Source organism: Schistocerca americana, chromosome 3 (genome assembly GCF_021461395.2).
Source record: "Schistocerca americana isolate TAMUIC-IGC-003095 chromosome 3, iqSchAmer2.1, whole genome shotgun sequence".
NCBI lineage: Eukaryota > Metazoa > Arthropoda > Insecta > Orthoptera > Acrididae > Schistocerca > Schistocerca americana.
Window position 1 is genome coordinate 889,801,723 of NC_060121.1, and position 21,703 is coordinate 889,823,425.

The window sequence follows — 21,703 nt, forward strand, 5'->3', positions numbered from 1 at the left end:
GTTTCATTCAGAAAGCATGATCTTATTGATACTTCATTTGCCTTCCTAACTTCTTCTCGAAATTCCTAAATTTAGCACTTAATTCAAAGGAAGCCTTTTTGACAGTTAAATATCACAACAATTTATCTTCTTACACACAAGATAGCTAGACCTTGAAGACATGAACTTTTTGACTGTTCATTTACATAGCTAGCAGCAGCTGTTCATGAAATATTTGTTTTTCTCAAATTGGCAATTAATATTTCCTTAATTATCCTGATTACTTTCAAGCAATTAAATATTTTCTTTCAATGTTAGACCTCACACTGGTCACTTTGATACTCCATTTGGCCTTTCCACACTGTTTATTTGGCTATGTAAATTCAGACAAATACTCATTGCGTAGTTTATAGGGAGTCTTGTTTTTGCTCTGCTTGATCGTTTCACCAAAACTATTAGCGTGTTAATCATACAACAGAATAAGTCCTTTCTGTATGCTGTCTTTGTCAAAAAATCTCGTTTCGATATCTTGAACCATTTATGAAATATCACAATTTCTACGATCACTTGGTTCCCAAAGCACAGGAAGCAATTCCTGATGCACATGAAGCAATTCGGATATATTGTGGGCGCCCCATCTGTGGATGTAACAACCAATATCTAAGAGATTATTCCTCTCTCACCTTTTAAGTACAATTTCGATATGTTGGCTACATTTCATATGCAATAATGTATGGCCTGTGCAGTCTTAAAAATTTCATGCGGTCATTTACTTAGTTTCATGCAGTACAGTTACTATGACGAATAATGAAAATAAATTCTGTCCTTCATTTAGCAATGTGTAAGATGCAGAAGAATCAAATTCTTTTGACAAATAATTTTCTTAAAATTGGATGATAAGTATTTCATAGCAGCTAGCATGTCTGATCCAGTACTTTGCCAAGAAGACTCGTAGCTGTCGCTCTCATTGTCATGCGTGCTGCAGCAAATTCAAACATCACAAGGTGTAGCAGAGGACAGGCAGCACCACGGACGTCACTCACCTAGGACACTTCCGTAACCGTACTTGCGGTTGTATTTTGTCATCTGAAGCTGTTGCGCATTGTTGGTTGCTTCCATTGCTTACGTAGGATGTAGCCTGAGGCTCACAATTGTTACAGTATGTTTTTAAAGCAAACCTGATTTGCTTCCTCATAGTGGTACTACTAGCACCACTCTTACGCGACTTAAGCGAAATTTGTTAGATAGAAAATACTCATCAAGTGGCGGCAGAACACACAAATAAAAGACTGTTGTGACTGGCAAGCTTTTGAAGCCAGTGGCTTCTACGTCAGGCAGAAGGGTCGAAGGGGAAGGAAGAAGCATGAAGGAAAAGGACTGGAGAGGTCTAGGAAAAGGGGTAGATTTTGAGAAAGTACCCAGAACCACGGGTCAGGGGAGACTTGCCATATGGGATGAGAAGAAAAGCTTTCCTTCACTGTAACTACTCTTTGCTTCACTCCATTTTAATTTCGTACATCTTTCATTGTCTTTTCCGTTTATTTTTCACCGCCCCCTCCCACCTCTGTTACATACAATGCACTTAGCTTCTCACTATTATTCACTCGAGCACGATGTTTTAGTAGTAATCTCTGCCCTGCATATTACCCTGTCATCCACCTTTAAGCTCTCAGGTTCTCAATTCTTGTCCAGTGCATTCTCCAACAGTCAGTCTTTCCTTCTCAACCCGTACGGTAAGTCTCCCCTGACCCACGGTTCTGGGTGACTTTCCCAAAATCTACCCCTTTTCCTAGACCTCACCAGTCCATTTCCTTCACCTTTCTTCTTTCCCCTTCAACCCTTCTGCCTGCAGAAGGAGCCACTGCATCCAAAAGCTTGCCAATCACAACAGTCTTTTATTTGTGTGTTCTGCCGCAGCTTGATGAGTAGATTTTTTATCTATCCAGGTAAATAATTTTATCAATAATTGATTGTTTTCGTTGTTATATGAATCAAAATTTGAATAGACATCGTCTTTAAGATGTAGGAATGTGCCTACCAACTTTCATTTATGTTCCTCAACTCCTCCTTAGCGTTCTGATTTCCTTTCGTCAGTGTATATATGTTTCCCAGTGTTTTAGTCAGTTTTTAATGTCTCCAAAAATAGAAATTGTCAGACTCTTCAAAATAGTGTCTCAGTGATGACACCATCCTCCCTTCCTGCACTTAATCAGACGTCTTTTACCTGTGATCCATTTCTTTATTGAATGAAGTCATTCTACAAATTGCTGTTAAAAATATTTACTGCAACTGCAGTTTTGACATTTTGTTATTATCAAGCATTGTGGGATGTTCAAGCCTACTCTACAACATATAGTTGTTACATGCTGGGGCAGTTCAGACGAGGTGCTGGAGAAGTCTGAAACCAAATACATATGGTTTTATAAATATACCTACAGTCCCACACACCATGTGAGGGACTGAGATGTTACCATAAACGGCATCGAATGTCATTTTTTCTCGTCTAAAGTTTTCCCATCGAAAACCTAGAAGCAGTTAATTGAATGATATTGCTCTTTTTTTCATCTTGACATACACCATGTAGCATGACATGGCTCATGCCCACATGGTATGTGGAACAGTGAGTATACTTATACCACCATTCATATGTGGTTTGATTGCTGTGAACTGTTTTCCAACAGGTTATAATGTTCTAGATCTGGGTTTAACCTTTGACTGCTCTAGATCTGCTAACACATGCCACTGCTGCTGTCCCCAGGTACTCTCCCCCCAGGGGGTCCACAACTCTTTTGTGGATATGTGCGTGGCGAGCACGGGGCCCCGAGCCATTGCAGCCTTCTTTCTCTCCTGGGCTGCATTTCCTTTCCCTTCCCCTCCTTTCCCCTCCATGCTCCTTCCCCCTCGCCCTCTCCTCTCCCTCTATTGGTGTCCTTGCTTATGTTGGCCCCGCTATCCTCTTGGTTCTGTTGGTTTTACACTCCGGCTTTGTTGCGTAATCGTCTCCTCCTTTTGGCATTCCTTGGTCCCCCTCTGGGGTTTGACCTCCATTACAAAATTTCTCCTCCGTAGTGTGAGCCATTTGGGGAAGAGCACCTTACCTAGTGTCTCCGACGTGCGCCCTCCTCGTACATTCCACCTTTTCTTTCACGTCGTTGTTTGATGCTAGGGTGCATAGCCAGCACGGTAGCCAGCCCGTGTGGTGGGGTCGCTATGTACCCTTTTGGTTGAGACCCCTGAATACACAGGGATCACACTTCTGATACCTGAGCTGTGACCTCCTCATGCATGCCTTGGAGTGGTTGCTCGTCATCCTGGAGCATCGGAACTCCCGGCAATGGCCGCCGTGCCAGACGGCCCTTGCTGTGGCTGGGTGGCGCCCGTGAGGAGAGCCCCTGATCAGAGTGGGTGGTATCAGGGCGGACACTATGCAGATGAAACGCATACGGGTCCAAAACTCTGGCCGTTCTTCTGCGGCCGTCTCTCTGCGTGGTACTGATTCCTCAAGTGCTGCTTCTCTTGCCCCTTCGGCCTTCCCTTCCATGGCTACCCCCTGGGAAGACGGTCAGGCCCGTCGTCTAGGGGCAAAACCTTTCCCCCGTTATCTAGTTTGCACCAGGACTGATGGGGATACTTTCACCAGTGTCAAACCTTTATTCTTTGTGGAACACATTGAAGACAAGTTCGGCGAAGTGGACTCCCTGAGCAAGATGCGGTCGGGTTCGTTGCTGATAAAAACCGCTTCAGCTGCCCAATCTGCGGCCCTTCATGCCTGTACCCATCTTGGCACAATTCCTGTGTCCATTACCCCTCACTAGTCTCTAAATATGGTACAAGGTGTGATTTTTCACAGGGACCTCATCCTTCAAACTGATGAGGAACTTCGGGACAATCTCGGACGGCGGGGTGTTCACTTTGTTCGGCGTGTTCAGAAGGGTCCTAAAGATAATCGTATTGATACTGGTGCCTTTATCCTGGCCTTTGAAGGGGATACCCTTCCTGAGAAAGTTAAGATTATGGTGTATCGTTGTGATGTGAAGCCGTACATCCCACCTCCTATGAGGTGTTTTAAGTGCTTGCGTTTTGGCCACATGTCTTCTCGCTGTTCTCAGGACCCTCTCTGTGGTGACTGTGGACGTCCATTCCATGAGGGGAGTCCCTGTGTTCCCCCTCCTGTATGTGTAAATTGTCATGGTAGTCATTCTCCACGTTCACCAGATTGCCCAGTATATAAGAAAGAAAGAAAGATACAGGAGTATAAGTCCCTCGATCGTTTAAGCTACACAGAGGCCCGTAAGAAATATGCACGACTGCACCCTGTGTCCATGACATCTAGTTACGCCTTGGTTACATCTTCACCCCTTCCTCCCCCTTCCTTACCCCCATCCCGGACCCCTCTCCTCCCCCCCTCCCCTGCGGCTCCCACACCTTCTCCTCTGGGCACTGCTCCCCCTCCCCAGCCGGAGAAGTGTCCCACTCCTTCGGCGTCTGCTGGTCAAGGGCGCCTCTCCAGAGATGCCCCTTCCCGGCACCTTCCAGGTCAAAGGTCTGCTGCCGCGCGGCGACCGCGAGAGCCGCGGGCTGTGGGCCCGCAGGTCACCCGGTCTCTTTCTGTTCCTGATATTGCTGCAGCTGGCTCCTTTATGCCACACAGCCCTCCTCAGCCTGAAAAGAAGAAGAAACATAAGTCCCGGGACAAAGAGCCTCTGGTGTCACCGGAGGTCCCTTCCCCGACTTCACAACCGGATTCTGACCTGTCGTTCATGAATGTCGCCCCCTCCTTGTTGGTGACGGGTGGGGACCCGGAGGTATGACTGGTTTTAGCGTGTTCCGCCCTCATTTAACCCATCATTCTGTGGTTCTCCAATGGAATTGTAATGGCTACTATCGTCACCTTCCGAAATTGAAATCCCTTCTTTCGTCCTACTCTGCAGCTTGTGTGGTTCTCCAGGAATCTCATTTTACTGATGCTCACTCACCGACCCTCCGTGGGTTCCGTGTTTTCTGTCGAAATCGGGTCGGACCCTTGGGGGCTTCTGGTGGCGTTTGTACGTTGGTCCGTACAGACATTGCTAGCACGTGGATTCCTCTCCAAACTACATTGGAAGTGGTTGCTGTTAGGGTCCACTTAGACCCTGCAGTCACAGTTTGCAATCTTTATCTCCCTCCTGACAGGACACTTACACCTGCTGCCTTAACCACCCTTCTTCAGCAACTTCCTCCTCCCTTCCTCCTCCTTGGGGATTTTAATGCTCATCATCCTTTGTGGGGCAGTGCTCTTCCATCTCGACGAGGTCTTCTTATAGACCAATTTATTGCAGACCACGACCTGTGCCTTCTTAATGATGGCTCCCCTACTCATTTCAGTGCTGGTCATGGTACCTTTTCTGCCATTGATCTTTCTCTTTCTTCTCCCTCTCTCCTCCCTTCATTAAACTGGTCGCCACACGACGACCTTTGTGATAGTGACCATTTCCCGTTGATTATCACGCTCCCTTCCCGCTCCCCGATGGACAGATTACCTCGTTGGTCTTTCCACCGCGCCGATTGGCCTCTATACACTGCACAGGTCGAGTTTTCTCCCTCTTTGTCGGGTTGTATTGATGACATCCTACGTGACGTGTCTGACGCGATTGTTCGCGCTGCTAACCTTGCTGTCCCGCGCTCATCTGGACCATTTCGTCGCCGGCAAGTCCCGTGGTGGAGTACGGCCATTGCCATTGCCATCCGTGATCGCCGTCGAGCTTTGCAACACTTCAAGAGGCACCCATCCGTAGCCAGCCTTACTACCTTTAAACGCCATCGCGCTAAAGCCCGTTATTTAATCAAACAGAGCAAGCGGATATGTTGGGAACGATTCGTTTCTTCCCTTGGTTCCACTGTCCCTCTGTCACGGGTATGGGCTACACTTTGCTCTCTCCAAGGTTGCCATCGGCAGTCCACCCTCCCAGGCCTTCACCTCCCAGATGGCATTTGTACGGACCCATTAGTTCTCGCAGAACATCTTGCGACCCATTTTGCAGTGGCATCAGCGTCAGCCTCCTATCCAGCTGCTTTCCTTCATCAAAAACAGCAGGCTGAAGCTCTCACCTTATGTTTCACCACTTGTGAGCCAGAATCTTACAACGAACCTTTTACTGAATGGGAATTTCTTTCTGCTCTATCTTCTTCTCATGATACGGCCCCTGGCCCAGATTCCATTCATAACCAACTGCTTCAACATCTCAGTGCTCCACAACGGCAACATCTTCTTCGGGTGTTTAACCGTATCTGGCTCCAGGGTGACTTCCCTTCTCAGTGGAGGGATAGCATTGTGGTTCCTGTCCTTAAGCCTGGTAAGAACCCCCTATCTGTTGACAGCTATCGGCCAATTAGTTTGACCAATGTTGTTTGTAAGTTACTTGAACGGATGGTAGCCCGTCGGCTCACTTGGGTCCTCGAATCTCGGGATCTATTGTCCCCTTACCAGTGTGGCTTTCGAGAGGGACGATCCCCAATCGATCATTTACTTCGCTTGGAATCCGCAGTTCGGCAGGCTTTTTCCCAGTGCCGCCATTTGGTTGCAGTGTTTTTTGACCTTCGCAAGGCCTATGACACGGCCTGGCGCCATCACATCTTACTAACCCTTCATCAGTGGGGTCTTCGGGGCCCACTCCCGATTTTTATCTGCCAGTTCCTGCTCCATCGGTCATTCAGAGTTCGAGTTGGTACTGCTTTTAGTTCTCCACGGACCCAGGAGACGGGCATCCCACAGGGTTCTGTCTTGAGTGTCCTTCGTTTCCTCATTGCTATCGATGGACTTGTGGCCTCTGTCGGTCCCTTGGTCGCTCCTGCCCTGTATGTGGATGATTTCTGCATTTGGGTTAGTTCCTCCTCGATGGCATCTGCAGAACGGCAGCTCCAGGTGGCTATACGGCGTGCCTCTGCATGGACCCACTCACACGGGTTTCAATTCTCTCCTTTAAAATCGCGGGTGGTCCACTTCTGTCGCCGTACTACGGTCCACCCTGATCCAGAGCTCTCTCTCGATGCACAACGATTGCCTGTGGTCCCACAGTTTCGTTTCCTGGGTCTTCTTTTCGACAACAAGCTCACTTGGCTGCCCCATATCAGACTCCTGAAGGTAGGATGTTTCCGTAAACTCAATGTCCTTCGCTTCCTTGCCCACTCCTCTTGGGGTGCGGACCGTTCCCTCCTCCTCCGTCTTTATCGTGCTCTCGTTCTGTCTCGTTTGGACTATGGTTGTCAAGTTTATGGTTCAGCTGCTCCTTCCACACTGCACGTGCTGGATCCAGTCCACCATCGTGGTATCCGTTTGGCCACCGGTGCCTTCCCTACTAGCCCTGTTGATAGTCTCCTGGTTGAAGCTGGGATCCCCCCCCTTTCTGTTCGGCGGTCCCAGCTTCTGGTGTCTTATGCCCTCACTATCCGTTCATCTCCCACTCACCCTTCCTATTCTATCCTGTTCCCAGACCATGGACGTCGCCCACCCGACTCCCGCCCTCGGGCGGGTTTACCGGTTGGACTGCGCCTTGCGTCTCTTTACCGTCATTTTCAGCTTCCTTCTTTGTCCTGTCTTCCTCGCTCCCTCCCCTCCACCTCTCCTTGGTTAGTTCCTCGGCCTCGACTTCGGATGGATCTCCGCCGCGGACCGAAAGATTCCATCCCCCCGGTGGTGTTCCGTACCTTTTTCCGCCAAATTTTATGGGAGTTTCGGGACGCTGTTGTTTTTTACACTGATGGCTCTAAATCTGCTGATCATGCTGGGTATGCCTTCACGTCCTCTGTTGGAACGGAAAATCATCTGCTGCCACCTACATGTGGGGTGTTTACTGCGGAATTGATGGCAATTTCCCGGGCCCTTACCTTTATTAAACAATCCCAACACAATCGCGTTCTGTTGTGTACGGACTCGATGAGTGGCCTTCTTGCTATTGACCAGTGTTTTTCGCGCCATCCATTGGTCTCTGCCATCCATGACCATCTCGCTGATATTCACCGTGCTGCTTGTTCTATTGACTTCCTTTGGGTCCCTGGCCATGTGGGTATCCCGGGTAATGAGCTCGCTGATCGTTTGGCTGGGGGAGCAGTTACTTACCCCCCGTTTTCCGTAACCCCTCCTGCAGCGGATTTACGGCTTCACATCAAATCCCACTTCGCACAGTCATGGGCCAATTTTTGGGAGGCTACTCCACTGTCTAATAAACTTCGTGCAATTAAGGTGACACCAGGCCCATGGCGTTCTTCCTTTCGCCTCTCCCGAAAGGACTCGACTACACTGTGTCGTCTCCGCATTGGCCATACCAGGCTGACCCATGGTTTTCTTTTGCGTGATGAGCCACCCCCGCTTTGTGGTTGTGGAGCCTTCCAGTCAGTGGCCCACATTTTGGTTGAATGCCCCCTTCTTTTAGCTCTGCGTGTTAAGTACAGACTCCCCCACACTTTACCTTTGATGTTGGCTGACGATTCGCGGATGGTCTCTCTGGTTCTCGGTTTCCTCCGGGAGAGTGGTTTTTATTCTCAGTTTTAAAGTTTTTAATCTCTCTCTGGTGTTGGGGCAGGGCGGTGAGTGTTTGGGTTTCTCCCACTGTAGGCAGTGTTCAGAGATTCCCGATTCACCTCCCTGACTGGAATCCTCTTTTCTTCCCCTTTTACTCTGTTTTTACCCCTTCTTTTTAAGGCTTGGTTAGTCTTTCTATTCCCATACGTACTTTCTGCATTATAGCAGTTGTACCTTTTAAGTCACAGGTGGTCTTGCCTATGCTGCTTCAGCATAGTGTTGGGTTCGTTTCTCTTGCCAACTTCCCTCATTTGTTTTTACCAATGACAACGTGACTGCCCTTTTACGTTTTTCCCTTTTTCCGTTTTATTGTTCTGACTTTTCTGAGGTGTCTCGTTAGCAGAATGGAGTATATTTGAAACAAGGGACTGATGACCTCGCTGTTTGGTCCCTTACACCTCAAACAACCAACCAAACAACCAACCCAGGTACTCTGAACGTGTTTTCGTGTGCCATTGTTCCTCCCGTCAGGTGCTTTAGAAGGTGTGTACACACGCCAACTTGCCAATACCTTTCTGCTCCCGATGTGTCGAGATGGGCTGCTGCTCAGGTCTGTTTGCTCCAGACACATTAATGTGCAAGACACCCAATGGTCGGGTAGAGTGGCCAAGTAGCTGCATTTTCTGCCCAAGTCCTCGGTAGCTTTCCAATGTTTAGTCTGTGTAGTGCATTTGCTGTTGTGATCTTATTTGTGTTGCTGTTTTCGTCTTCATTTTGGATTGAGAAAATGGTACACTGTCATGATTATATGGAGTAAGAAATTGTGGAGATTCTAATGGGAAACAACAGTGAGAGTGAAATCTTTGATAGATGACTCTTCTACAGAGTCTCGAAGTAGCAGTTGTGAGCAAAGTAAGTCAGCTGACCAGCGTGTCCCTCTGTCTCTACAAGACATGGAAATTCTTCAGAACCTGAAGTTTTCTGGTTGTGAGAGCAAAATGTGTGGAAAAAGAGAACATTTTAGCGACACGTTTGACTGGAAGAAAAGTGATTTTCATCCATTTGTGCATGCGTTTGGCAATTCAGCTCCAGGGCACAAGTGTGGATTAGCTCAAAATTGCAGCATTATGACACTTTCCCCCATATAGTTAGCAGAAGATCTAATGAAATCTTTTGCAATTGAAACCAGCAGATTTTACTGATAGACCAATGCAATTATGCTTGGTGCATTTTCATCTCTCAAGATGGAAAGAAATGGAATTTGTGGAACTCTAGTCCTTCATTGCTCTTTATCTGCCTATGGCTCGTATGAAAAAGCTGAAAATTAGTGACTGTTGGTACAAGGACATACTCTTGAACACACTGGTATTCGGCAAAATTATGCTCAGAGACCATTTTATTTTAATTTTTTAAATGCTTCATTATAGTGAAAACTTTACCAACAATGAAGGAGACAGGTTATTCAATATTAGAAACATTAAGGGTAAAGTTCACACACCATTCCAGAGTGCGTTTCATGCATATCAGAAGCTCTGCATTGATGAAAGCCTATTGCTGTGTAAAGGATGATTATCTTTCAAACAGTGTATTTTGTCCAAAAGCAATAGATTTGGAATAAAAAATATTTGTGCTGTGTGACTGTTGGACTGGTTATGTTCTGGATTTTATTGCGTTTACAGGTCTAACTGCAGAAATTGGCTTCCAGAATTTGGGGAAAGTTTGTGGCATTAGCGCATCATCATCATCATCATCAGTTATCTGCTATATTAGCAGCTCCTTTGCCTCTCCATTTTCTGCGATCCATTGCTTCCTTCTTAAGGCTGCTGTATGTTGTACCGTCCATCATGTCATCCAGTATCTGGAATCTCTTCCTTCCTCGCTTCCTTTTCCCTTCTACATAACCTTCTAAAACTGTTTTTATCAGTCCGTCATTTTTTCTTAATATATGCCCAATCCAATTTCTTTTTCTTCTCTTTATTACATCTAGTAACTGCCTTTTCTCTCCCACTCTTCTCAGTACCTCTTCATTTTTTACTCTGTCCATCCAACTTATTCCTTCCATCTTCCGCCATGTCCAGATCTCAAAAGCCTCCAGCCTTTCTCTGTCTTTTTTCCTCATAGTCCATGTTTCAGCGCCATATAGAAGAACACTCCATACAAGACATTTTATGAGTCTCTTTCTTAGTTCTCTGTCCATACCGCTGCAGAAGATTCTCCTTTTCTTATAAAACGCCTCTTTTGCCATTGCTATCCTTGTTTTAATTTCTGTGGTGCACTTCCAGTCGGTGTCTATCCTGCTTCCAAGATACTTAAAATTTTGCACCTGTTCTAGTTTTTCTCCATTCAGCACAATTTTTAGTTCCTTATTTCCTCCTATTGCCAATACTTTTGTTTTATTTGTGTTAATTTTCATTCCATATTTTTTTCCGTTAGTTGCAATGGTGTCCACCAAATCCTGTAATTCTTTTTCACCTGTGGCTAGAAGGACCATGTCATCAGCAAATCTCAAGCACCCTACTCTTCTTCCTCCAATTTCTACTCCTTTGTCATCTAATGAGCATTGGTCAATCATATTTTCCAAGTACAGGTTGAAAAGAGTAGGTGATAAACAGCATCCTTGTCTTACTCCTTTCCCTAGTCTGATCCAGTTTGTACTTTCTCCTCTCACTTTAACTGAAACTTTTTGATTAAGGTACAATGAGTTTATAAGTCTTCTGGTTTTCCAGCCCACTCTCTTTTCCCTCATAATAGTCGCCAGCTTGTCCCAAACCACATTGTCAAATGCCTTTTCTAAATCGATGAAGCACATATATAGGTCTCTTCCTTTTTCAATAAACCTTTCTCCTAAGATTCGTAGGAGCCCTATTGCATCTCTGGTGCCCGTATTCTGTCTAAAGCCAAACTGCTCCTCGCCGAGATTCTCCTCTATTACTTTTTCAAGTCTTTTATTAATTATTCTTAACATCACTTTGGCTGCATGTGAAATGAGGCTGATTGTCCTGTGCTCGCTGCATTTCTTGGTTCCTTGTTTTTTCGGCAATGGAATCATTACTGTTGTCAAAAAGTCCTCAGGCCATTCACCACTGTCATATATTTTATTACATAACCTCAATATTTCTCTTATTCCATTGTGGTTCAAGCATTTTAGTATTTCTCCCGGTATTGTATCTGTACCTGCTGCTTTGCCATTTTTCATTGCAGCAATAGCAGACTTTACTTCTTCCATTATGATGGTCGGTCCTTTCTCTTCATCACTTACACTGTTGTGTGATTAAAGTTCCAGAGTTTCTGCTTTGCTATTTGTGTCATATAGCTCTTTTATATATTCTTCCCATCTCTGGAGGACATCGTCACGATCTTTATACACTACCTCTTCGTCTTTACTCAAAATTTCCATAGTATCACTTCCTGCTCTGTTTTGTTCCCATGTCATAGTCTTTACTCTGTTGTATAGTAAGTCGTATCTTCCTTTCCTGTCCAGTTCTTCAATTTCATCACATTCCTCTTTTAGCCATTTTTTCCTAGCCTGCTCTGTTTCTCTTCGCAGTTCGTTATTTAACCTTCGGTATATCTTTCTTGCATCTTCAGTGTTCTTGTTTTTCAATTTTCTTCTCTCCTCCATCTTGGAAATCATTTCTTGTGTGACCCATGGTTTTTTTGACCTTTTCCCTTTTACATATCCTATATTTTGCTGTCCTGCTTTAATGATTCCTTCTTTCAGCATATTCCAGTACTCGTTGGCCTTATCAGGTGCTTCTTTGTCTCGTAATGTGTTTAGAAAGTCCCGAGACAGCATTTCTGTAATTTGTTCTTTGTTGGACCTTATCTTCTCTAGATCCCATTTCTTCACCATTGTCGCCTTTTTCAGTTTTTTCATTCTTATTTCTATTTCTGCCATAAGTAAGTTGTGGTCACTATTAATATCTGCACCTGGTAATGTGTGCACCTTCTTGATTCCATTCCTGTATCTTTCTTCTACCAGTATAAAATCGATTTGGTTTCTATATTTATCCCCTGGTGATTTCCAAGTGTAGAGCCTCCTCTTATGGTTCTTGAACCATGTGTTTGCCACTATCAGCTGCCTTTCCCTGCAGAAGTCAATTAACCATTCACCTCTGTCATTTCTGTTTCCAAGACCATGACTGCCTACTATGTTTCCCTCTTTCCCTTCTCCCACAATGGCGTTCCAGTCTCCCATTACTATTTTGCAGCATTTTTTATTTTCGTCCATTATTCTCTCTATTACATTGTACGTTTCCTCTACAATTTGGTCATCATGTTCTGAAGTTGGCATATACCCCTGGACAATCAGTAAATCTTTTTGTGCTCCTTTCAGCCTCACACCAATAACCCGGTCATTTGCATACTCTACATATTCCACACATTTAGCCAATTCCTTTGTCATAATCATTCCTACTCCATTAATTCCTTTTACTTCTCCTCCTGAGTAGTAGAATACATATTCATCTGACTGCAACTCTCCATGTCCATTCCATCTTACTTCAGCAACTCCTACGAGGTCCATATGATTCTTTTCCATCTCTCTTTTAAGGTTTTCTAGTTTTCCTGCTTGTAGCAGAGTTCTGACATTCCAGGTACCAATTCTCGTTTTGATTTTTTGCCTCCTTTCAAGTTGTCCCCCCCGGAGATCCGAATGGGGGACTATTTTACCTCCGGACACTGATTTAACATGAGAGGAAGCCATTTTTTGTGCATAAAATGGAGACTGCATTATGCAGGGAAGATAATCTGCGGTGGTATTCCGTTGCCTTCCGCAGTTCTGGAGGCCGCCCCTAACATGGGATACAGACGCCTTTTGCAGCCGCCCGCTCCGGGTCAGACGCTGCATGAGAAGTATAGGTTGGAAAATGAAAGACCCGTAGCCCTCGAAACCTAATAGCGTCAGGGTCGGAAAAGAACAAGAGCTGGCCGAGGGTGGCCAGATAGGAAAGATAAGAGTGAGGAGCCTGGCATAAGTAAGTGGAAGCAATGCCAGGACTCAGCTCGGGGCCCCGTGGTCGCCAGCCACGTATCACTAGGTGTGACTCCCTGAGGTAACATTAGCGCAACACAGCTGAAATGAGGAGACATCCAGTTTATGTCCACTGGTATAATTCTTGCCCTGAAAAGGTGTGACAAAAAGAGAAACATGGATATTGACCACCTGTAATACTATAGAAATATTTCAGACGGAAAAGACTAATAGAAAGACAGGTGTAAGAATCAAAAAACTGCAGTGTGTTACACATTATAACTAGAGTATGGGGACAGTTGACCATACTGATATATTACTGAGTTCACTCAGATCAATGTGGAAGATGGCGAAGTGGTATAAAAAGCTATTTTTGCACTTGCTCACCTTGTGCATTTTAAATACTCGTGCTCTCCATCAGGTAGTAACAGGGCAAAAAATGTCAGTAGCAGATTTTCATCTGTCTCTGGTAAGAGAAATTGTTGAAGCTTATCCCACAGAAAGGAGGAAAGTTGTCCGAGAAAAGTGCTTTGATGATGGTAATCCCCTACGATCTACTGGGAGGCATTTTTGAAATATTATTGAGAGTGAACTTCCAAAGAAGAGTATGTCAATGTTTAAATGTGCTGTTTGCTCCAAAAAGAAAGTGCTTCGAGAAATGTGCTATGAATGCAGAACGTGCAGTATACCATTGTAAGTTGTGCCATGTTTCGAGGCTTATCGTACAAAAAAAAAAAAAAAAAATCATTAACTGTGATTATAGCACAGGAAAAATGACATTAGAGTAAAATGTGTTTAAAAATAAATGAAAACAAAAACAAAATAAAAATATATTTTTAACTTCTAGTGCTGATTCAAAGCCTGGATCCAAAAGGAGGATCCTTAAATTTGTAATAACAAATCGAAATTTTGCGCCGTTATCCTGTAAGTTGGTAAGTGTGCTACGAACAGCGTGCAGAATGGCCTGTAGGTGGCAGCATAGTGCAGATGCACACATAGTGTCACAGTATCAGTATAAAGATAGCTGCTCCACTTGCGACTTGCACCAGGGAAGAACAGCGTTCTGTTATTCGGTTTTTGCGTAGTGAAGGTGTGAAACCTATGGAAGTTCATCGACAAATGAAGGTTCAGTACGGTGATGCATGTTTGTCACAGCAGCAAGTCTACAAATAGAGTAGGAAGTCCGCAAATGGTGTGATTTCAGTGGAAGATACTCCTCGTCCAGGTCAGGTCCAACGAGTTGTGACTCCACAGAACACTGCATCATGTTTACATATTAGTCATGGGTCAGCACACCACATTGTACATGATGTGCTCCAGTTTCACAAAGTGTCTACAAGGTGGGTGCCACGGCAACTGACTCCTGAAATGAGAGAACGATGTGTTGATGCTTGTGAAGAACTTCTTCAGCACTTTGAACGAGAAGGTGATGGCTTCCTAGCAAGAATCATTACTGGGGACGAAACTTGGGTTCACTTCCACCAACTGGAAACAAAGAGAGCAAGCAAGGAATGGTGCCATTCCTCATCACCAAAACCAAAGAAGTTTTGAACAGAACCATCAACAGGGAAGATTATGCTGACCCTCTTTTGGGATGAAAAAGGCATCATTTTGGGGCATTACATGCCTAGAGGGACCACTGTCACCAGTGCATCATACACAGATCTCCTAAAAACTCATCTGCGGCCTGCAATCAAATCAAAGCGACGTGGATTGCTGTCAGCAGGTGTCCTTTTGCAACATGACAATGCAAGGCCCCACACTGCCCGTACAACAGTTGCAACAATCACAGACCTCCATTTTGAGTGTCTTCCTCATCCACCATACTCACCAGACCTTGCCCCAAGTGATTTCCATACGTTTGGACCATTCAAAGATGCAATGAGAGGGAAGAAGTTCCGTTCTGATGAAGAGGTGCGCCATGCAGTTCATGAGTGGTTGCACAGACTACCAAAATAATTTTTTTCTAAGGGAATTTATGCACGTTGTAAGCGCTGGAGGACTTGCATTGAGCATGGCGGAGATTATGTTGAAAAGTGATACAGATTTGTACCATTTCTGCACAATTAATCATATTTTTTAAAAAATTTAAGGTTTTCATTTGACTCACCCTCATATATACAGAAGGCATGAAAAATACCTGAACACTTACATAGCCTGACTTCAGAACTTCTCTCCAGGTGAATTACTGTGCTCACAAAAACCATCATAGGTTCCAGATGCCGTAATATGTATTTAGTGCATGAAGTACAAAAATTAAATGTAAAAAATTATATATGACAGCCTATTCCCAATATGCAACTATTATTCGGACACCAATAGAAAGTATTTGAAAACATATGGTTTTGGAGGTTGCCTAGAGAAATTTTGTTGGGTTTATGTTCTTAACATACAAAGAATTCTCCAGTACAGAGACATGTGTCCCCCAAAAGTTGCTTGGATTACTGTTGCATTAGCACAGACAAACAGGAAACGTTTGAATTTTCCACTTTTACAGTGTTTATTTCAAGACTTCCCATCAAAAAACTAAGAGTTACACAGCACTGCATCAGAGAAAGCTCAGTTGAAGATAGTCATCCATTTTTGATGCACAAAAAGTAAATTGAAATTAAAGGAACTGTCTGACTGGCTGTTAAACTGGACAGTGGGAGATGTGCTACAGTCATACTGTAAACACAGTGGTTGCACTACAGGCAGCCAATTTGTCCTCCTCCTGTGACAAAAGCATTTTATTTATTATCATACATGAAAGAAATTGTATGTGAAATTGTCAAAAACGGCTTGCGAAATGCAATCAACAAAAGTGAAGTAAAAAAGTTGTTATTATTGTTCGCAGTGACTGCCAATGTATTAGAGCGATATCACAGGTAAATTCCTCCTTCCCTTGGGTTATTAGAGTGAGGGATATTTAGAGGAAAGCAGGTATCATGGAAGAGTAACTAAGCAAGAACACCAAGTTACTGAAGTTACTCTGAAGCAACACATTGCTATTATAACAAGCTACTAAAATTCTGCTAAAAATTACAGGAAAAATGTAATGCTGAGGCAGGAAACAATATTTACTTACATTTGTGTTTATCTCTGCAGTATTGGATTTCAAGAGGAGCATTTAAATGAAAAACATTTGCTGTCTGGGTAACTATATTTATTTTGTTTCAATAGTGGTGAAACCCAGAGCAGCAAACAAATTTGTCACACCCGGCACCAAAAATATTCAGCAAAGGAGAGCCAGGCTATGCAGGAAAACCAGTTACAGGAGTGGCCCGCACGTGGTCTCTCAGTGCAGGTAGCATTGTCAGCTGACAACAGAGCAGCACTCGTTACAGAATGCGGCAAAGACGTCTGTAGCATCCCAGAATGCTTGACAGTGGCAAAATGTCTATTTACAATTGTAATAAGTAATAAGTACTTTCAACAGCTTGATTCAGTAACTGCACTAAGGCTGTGGACCCAGGCCTCATCGAAATTCCATTTCAAATAATGAAAAATCCAGGTTGTAATATCATCAATATTAGGAAAAGAATAGATTAGTACTCACTGTAAAAATGACATGTTGAGGTGTAGACAGGAACAATAAAAAGACTGAAGAGACTGTTTATTATTGTTTTGTGTACATCTTTGCTTCTTCTTGCGCAAACTTCCATGATTTTTGCTATTATAGGATCCAGCAGGCTTATTGATTCTTAGTCGATGTTGTGTTTGAACTCTTTGCACTTCATGGGAGTTGAAGGTTTATTCTGATCTCTTGGTCCATTAGAACTAATTTGAGTAGTTGGTTTTTCTCATTTTTGTTGCTAAGGTTTCATCTTTCCTTTGAATGGAAAGTTTCTATCGATGTATTGTCATTTTTATTTCTGTGATACATGCAGGAAAAGTTTGATTGATAGTTTTGTTCTATTTTATTATTATTATTATTATTGTTGTTGTTGTTGTTGTTGTTTCCTCAGAACAGACTAGATTGAGTGCAAGGTGAAAAGACTGTTGGCTGCCTGTAGTGCAACCACTGTGTTTACAGTATGACTGTAGCACATCTCCCACTGTCCAGTTTAACAGCCAGTCAGCCAGTTCCCTTAATTTTAATTTACTTTTTGTGCATCAAAAATGGATGACTATCTTCAACTGAGCTTCCTCTGACGCAGTGCTGTGTAAGACAACGAAAAGGCATGCACGCATGCATGACCATTCTATCTGGCAGCTCAGACTGCAGTTTGTTTGTTGTGCCTGTCTTCAACTCAATGTGTCATCTTTACATTGAACAGAAAACTGTTCTTTTCCTAATACTGTCAAAATTCCATTTCTTTGTTTGAAAACAAGAAAATATGCTGGCAGATTGTTATGGTGAAAGTGTACTTTTTTTCCACCATATAGAGTCATGTTACCTTCAATTTCTTACAAAGGATTTGATGTGGTGGACATCTGCAACTGAGTAACATATAAAGTAAGAATATGCGTCAGTTGTAATGAAAATTTGTTTATTAACTGCATGGCAAGTTCAGAGCATTACACAATCATCAGGTGATAATAATTAATTAAAAACAATCATACATGCATGGCAATCAGATCAGTCAGTATTGAATGTGAAGCTCATGCCATCCTATGTATAAGTGAGCTACGAGCAATCAGCGGAGCATGACACTGAGGCCAGCAAGGAACTGCTCTCAGTGCGCTCCACCTTCTCAGTGTTTTCAGATTCAATATTTGTTCTACTGTCAACTGACCTGTTTGGAATCCTCTTTGATATTTTCCCAGTTTATGCTCGCCTTTTTGTTATAGTCATTTAAGGTGAGTAGTGACAATGTCTGGTACATTACTGGAAGTAGTGAGATACCACAGTAGTTATTCACCTATGTATTTATGCATTTATTATGCAGATGATGAATCGAGGCTATTTTCCAGTCATCTTTTACTTCTTCCTTCTCACATATGTTTATTATTGTTTTGTGTACATCTTTGCTTCTACATGCGCGAACTTCCACGATTTTTGCTATTATAGGATCCAGCAGGCTTATTGATTCTTAGTCGATGTTGTGTTTGAACTCTTTGTGATTCATGGGAGGTGAAGGTTCATTCTGATCTCTTGGTCCATTAGAACTAATTAGAGTAGTTGGTTTTTCACATTTTTGTTGCTAAGGTTTCATCTTTCCTTTGAACGGAAAGTTTCTATCCATGTATTGTCATTTTTATTTCTGTGATACATGCAGGAAAAGTTTGATTGATAATTTTGTTCTATTTTATTATTATTATTATTATTATTATTATTGTTATTGTTGTTGTTGTTTCCTCAGAACAGACTAGATTGAGTGAAGGTGAAAAACTTGTCTTGTGTACTCTTCAATGTGCCAAAAACAGATTGCTTGTAATGAGTATAAAAAATTATAATATAACTCTGCAGTTTGCACTATGGTGTTCTCAGTCACGTTGTACATTAGTTGTTTGCTCGGTTGCTTGCAGCCATCCTGCAGTCAACAATGCTGCCAGTCGCTCCAACGTTTGCCATCTCCTGCAGCACCGAGCGGGGTCTAACGCAGTGTCAGTGGCCGGGCAGGATGCAGGTGCTGAGGGTGCCCCCTATCACCTTCTTCCTGGACGGAGCCCACACAGCTGAAAGCATGGCTCTCTGCTCCCAGTGGTTCCGAAATGTTTCACCCAAGGAGCCAGATTAGTAAGTGAAAAGCAGTAACAAAGTTGATAAAGGCAACATTAGCAATTTACTAGTAGACAAGATAGAAAATTCCTACTCCTTGCATTATTGTTTCATACTTTATGTTCTGTAACTCCCGTCAGGAAGAAGAGCCTGAATAGGTGTAGAACAAGTAAAGTTACATGAATAGTTAAAGATTTGAACACAAGCAGATACTTTAAAAAAAGCCGGTGCCACTTTCAGTTGCTGTTTTTATCTGACACTCCAAATGAAACATTTATGTAACTGTACTGATTTCAGAGACCACGGTAAATGTTTACACAGGGTGAATCCAAACTCCACTAACAAAATTCTGGAGGTTGTTCAGAGATATTTCCTGAATATTTTGATATATAGGATCCACTATTACAGAGTAATTGTATCTCATTTAATTTCTTGCTCCTCAATTATCTTGATATCTGTATTGTAGTGAAAATATCTGCACAACAGTGCAAATGTCAGTTGTTTGCATTGCAGATTTTGTATGGAAACTTTCTCCATTTGACGGTGACAACAGTTATGCCCACTTCACTCTTTGCTTTCAAATTCTATTCAGTACTGATCAGTACTGTCTTTCCACCTGTGTTAGTTGTATGTTAACAGTCATTGACAATAATAAGGATAGGTTTACTGATGAAACGTTGCAGTTTTTGGAAGTATTCTGATTCAGTTGCCATCCCTGTGGGAACTTCTCAGTTTGGGGTTGTTGTCCTCCTCTTCCATTGCATTTGGTGAACCCAGACACAAGATGTATATTGGCCAATACTTCATCAGTAAAACTACCCATACTGTTGTGTATCACTGTCAACACACAACTAACACTGCCAGAAACACAAACCTTAGATAGAACTGGGCATTACTGAATGAAAATTTGAGGACAACATCAAGTACTGTGAGTGAAAGAACCATGTTTGTTCCCAAACAAGACACACAGTGCATACTGCCAACATTTGCATGGCTGTGTAAGAAATCAAATTAAATGCAATTACTTTTTGATGAGCTGCCAGAGACAGCTGGTTACTTATGTGAAAATACCCGGAAAGTATCCCTGAACAATCTCCAAAATTTTGTTTGTAGGGATTGGGTTCAACCTGTAAAAATGGAAAGTAAAACAAAAAAATATGAAAGTTAGGATTTACTGTAACTTACAGTACTGTGTCTAAACAGTATGGTAAACTATAGGTACAATTGTCAATAAGATGTATGACTTTACTTCGTTTTTAGAGATTTTCAGTTTTCGCCCTTATGTCTACAGGAAACATGTTGTAGGTATTTCAGTTAGAATATGGAACTCCATTCTGAGCTCTAGGTAGGCATACGTAGTGTATGTAAAGATCAGCAATAGTGGAAATTCCTGGATGGAACACTATGTAGGAAATTCCAGGATAGAACAATACATAAAATTAGGGAAAGGCAACCAGTCGCCTTGAAACATCAAGAGTGCCTACCCCCAGTATGAATCTTTGCAGGTAATGTTACTATACTATTAGGGTGGTGCATAAGTTTGTAGAGATTTTGTTTTGCTTAGTGTTATTCCAATTGCTAATGGGTTTATTTATCATTGTCATTTTTTATTTGTGGTTCACTGCTACTATTTGAGTTTACATTTTGTCATTTTGACATAGTGAGTGGAGCTGTTGATGCCAGAAAATGGAATGCTAGGTGGAGAAATCAGAACAATCTTCTGTTTGATTTCAAGAGAGGGATGCCAGCAGTGGAGACAGCCAGAAAGATTTGCACTGTGTGTGAGGATAATATGCACAGCAATAAATGGTTCGCTTGTTTTAAGGAGAATTGTTTTGACATTAGTGACTCTCCATATTCAGAAGACCTGTGGGGCTTGATGGAGATCATTTAATCACATTAATTATTCTCAATGATCCATGTCAGTGTAGTAGAGAACTGGGAAATGTGATGAACTGTGATCATTCCACTATTATGAACCATTTGCATGCAGTGGGGAAGGTTCAAAAACTGGGTGCATGGACACCGCATGCTCAAAGCCGAAATCATGAAAATCAGCGTGTGGCCTTGTGTGTGTGTGTGTCTGCTTGCTCGTCATCAATTCGCTTGTGAACCACACCAACTATTTCTCATTGCTGGTGATAAGAAGCGGTTTCTTTATGCTAACATAAGGAAAAGAAAGGAATGGTTGAGCCTAAAAAAAGCAGTAACTCCCCATACAAAGATCTGCGCACACCAACAAAAGATAATGTTATGCATCTGGTGGAACAGTAACAATGTGCTGTACAATGAATTGCTTCATCAAGGTGTAACCATCACTGCTGACATTTGCTGTCAACAACTGAGACATCTTGCAGTCGCAGTCAAAGAACAATGGCTAGAAACACTATGTGAATGATGCTGTTCTAGAATAATGCCCACCCGCTTTCTGCTATATTGACGAAAAACACTATATAGGAGTTAGGTTGGGAAGTCATTCTGCACCCACCATATTTCACCTGATCTTGTGCCATCAGACTTTCACCTTTTCCGCTATCTATCGAATACCCTTCAAGGAACTTCTTTCCAGATGAAAATGTGACCTGAACATAGCTCTAAGAGTTCTTCGCCA

General features: G+C 43.0%; 1 protein-coding gene across 1 annotated transcript in view; it reads left to right on the forward strand.

Annotated features, from left to right (window-relative positions):
- The window catches only part of LOC124607010 (folylpolyglutamate synthase, mitochondrial-like), a 140,529-nt gene that overhangs the window by 105,848 nt on the left and 12,978 nt on the right, over positions 1-21,703 (forward strand). The window contains exon 7 of the mRNA XM_047139164.1: positions 18,900-19,110. Coding sequence (XP_046995120.1) covers positions 18,900-19,110 — 211 coding nt within the window. The remainder of the gene's footprint in view (positions 1-18,899; positions 19,111-21,703) is intronic.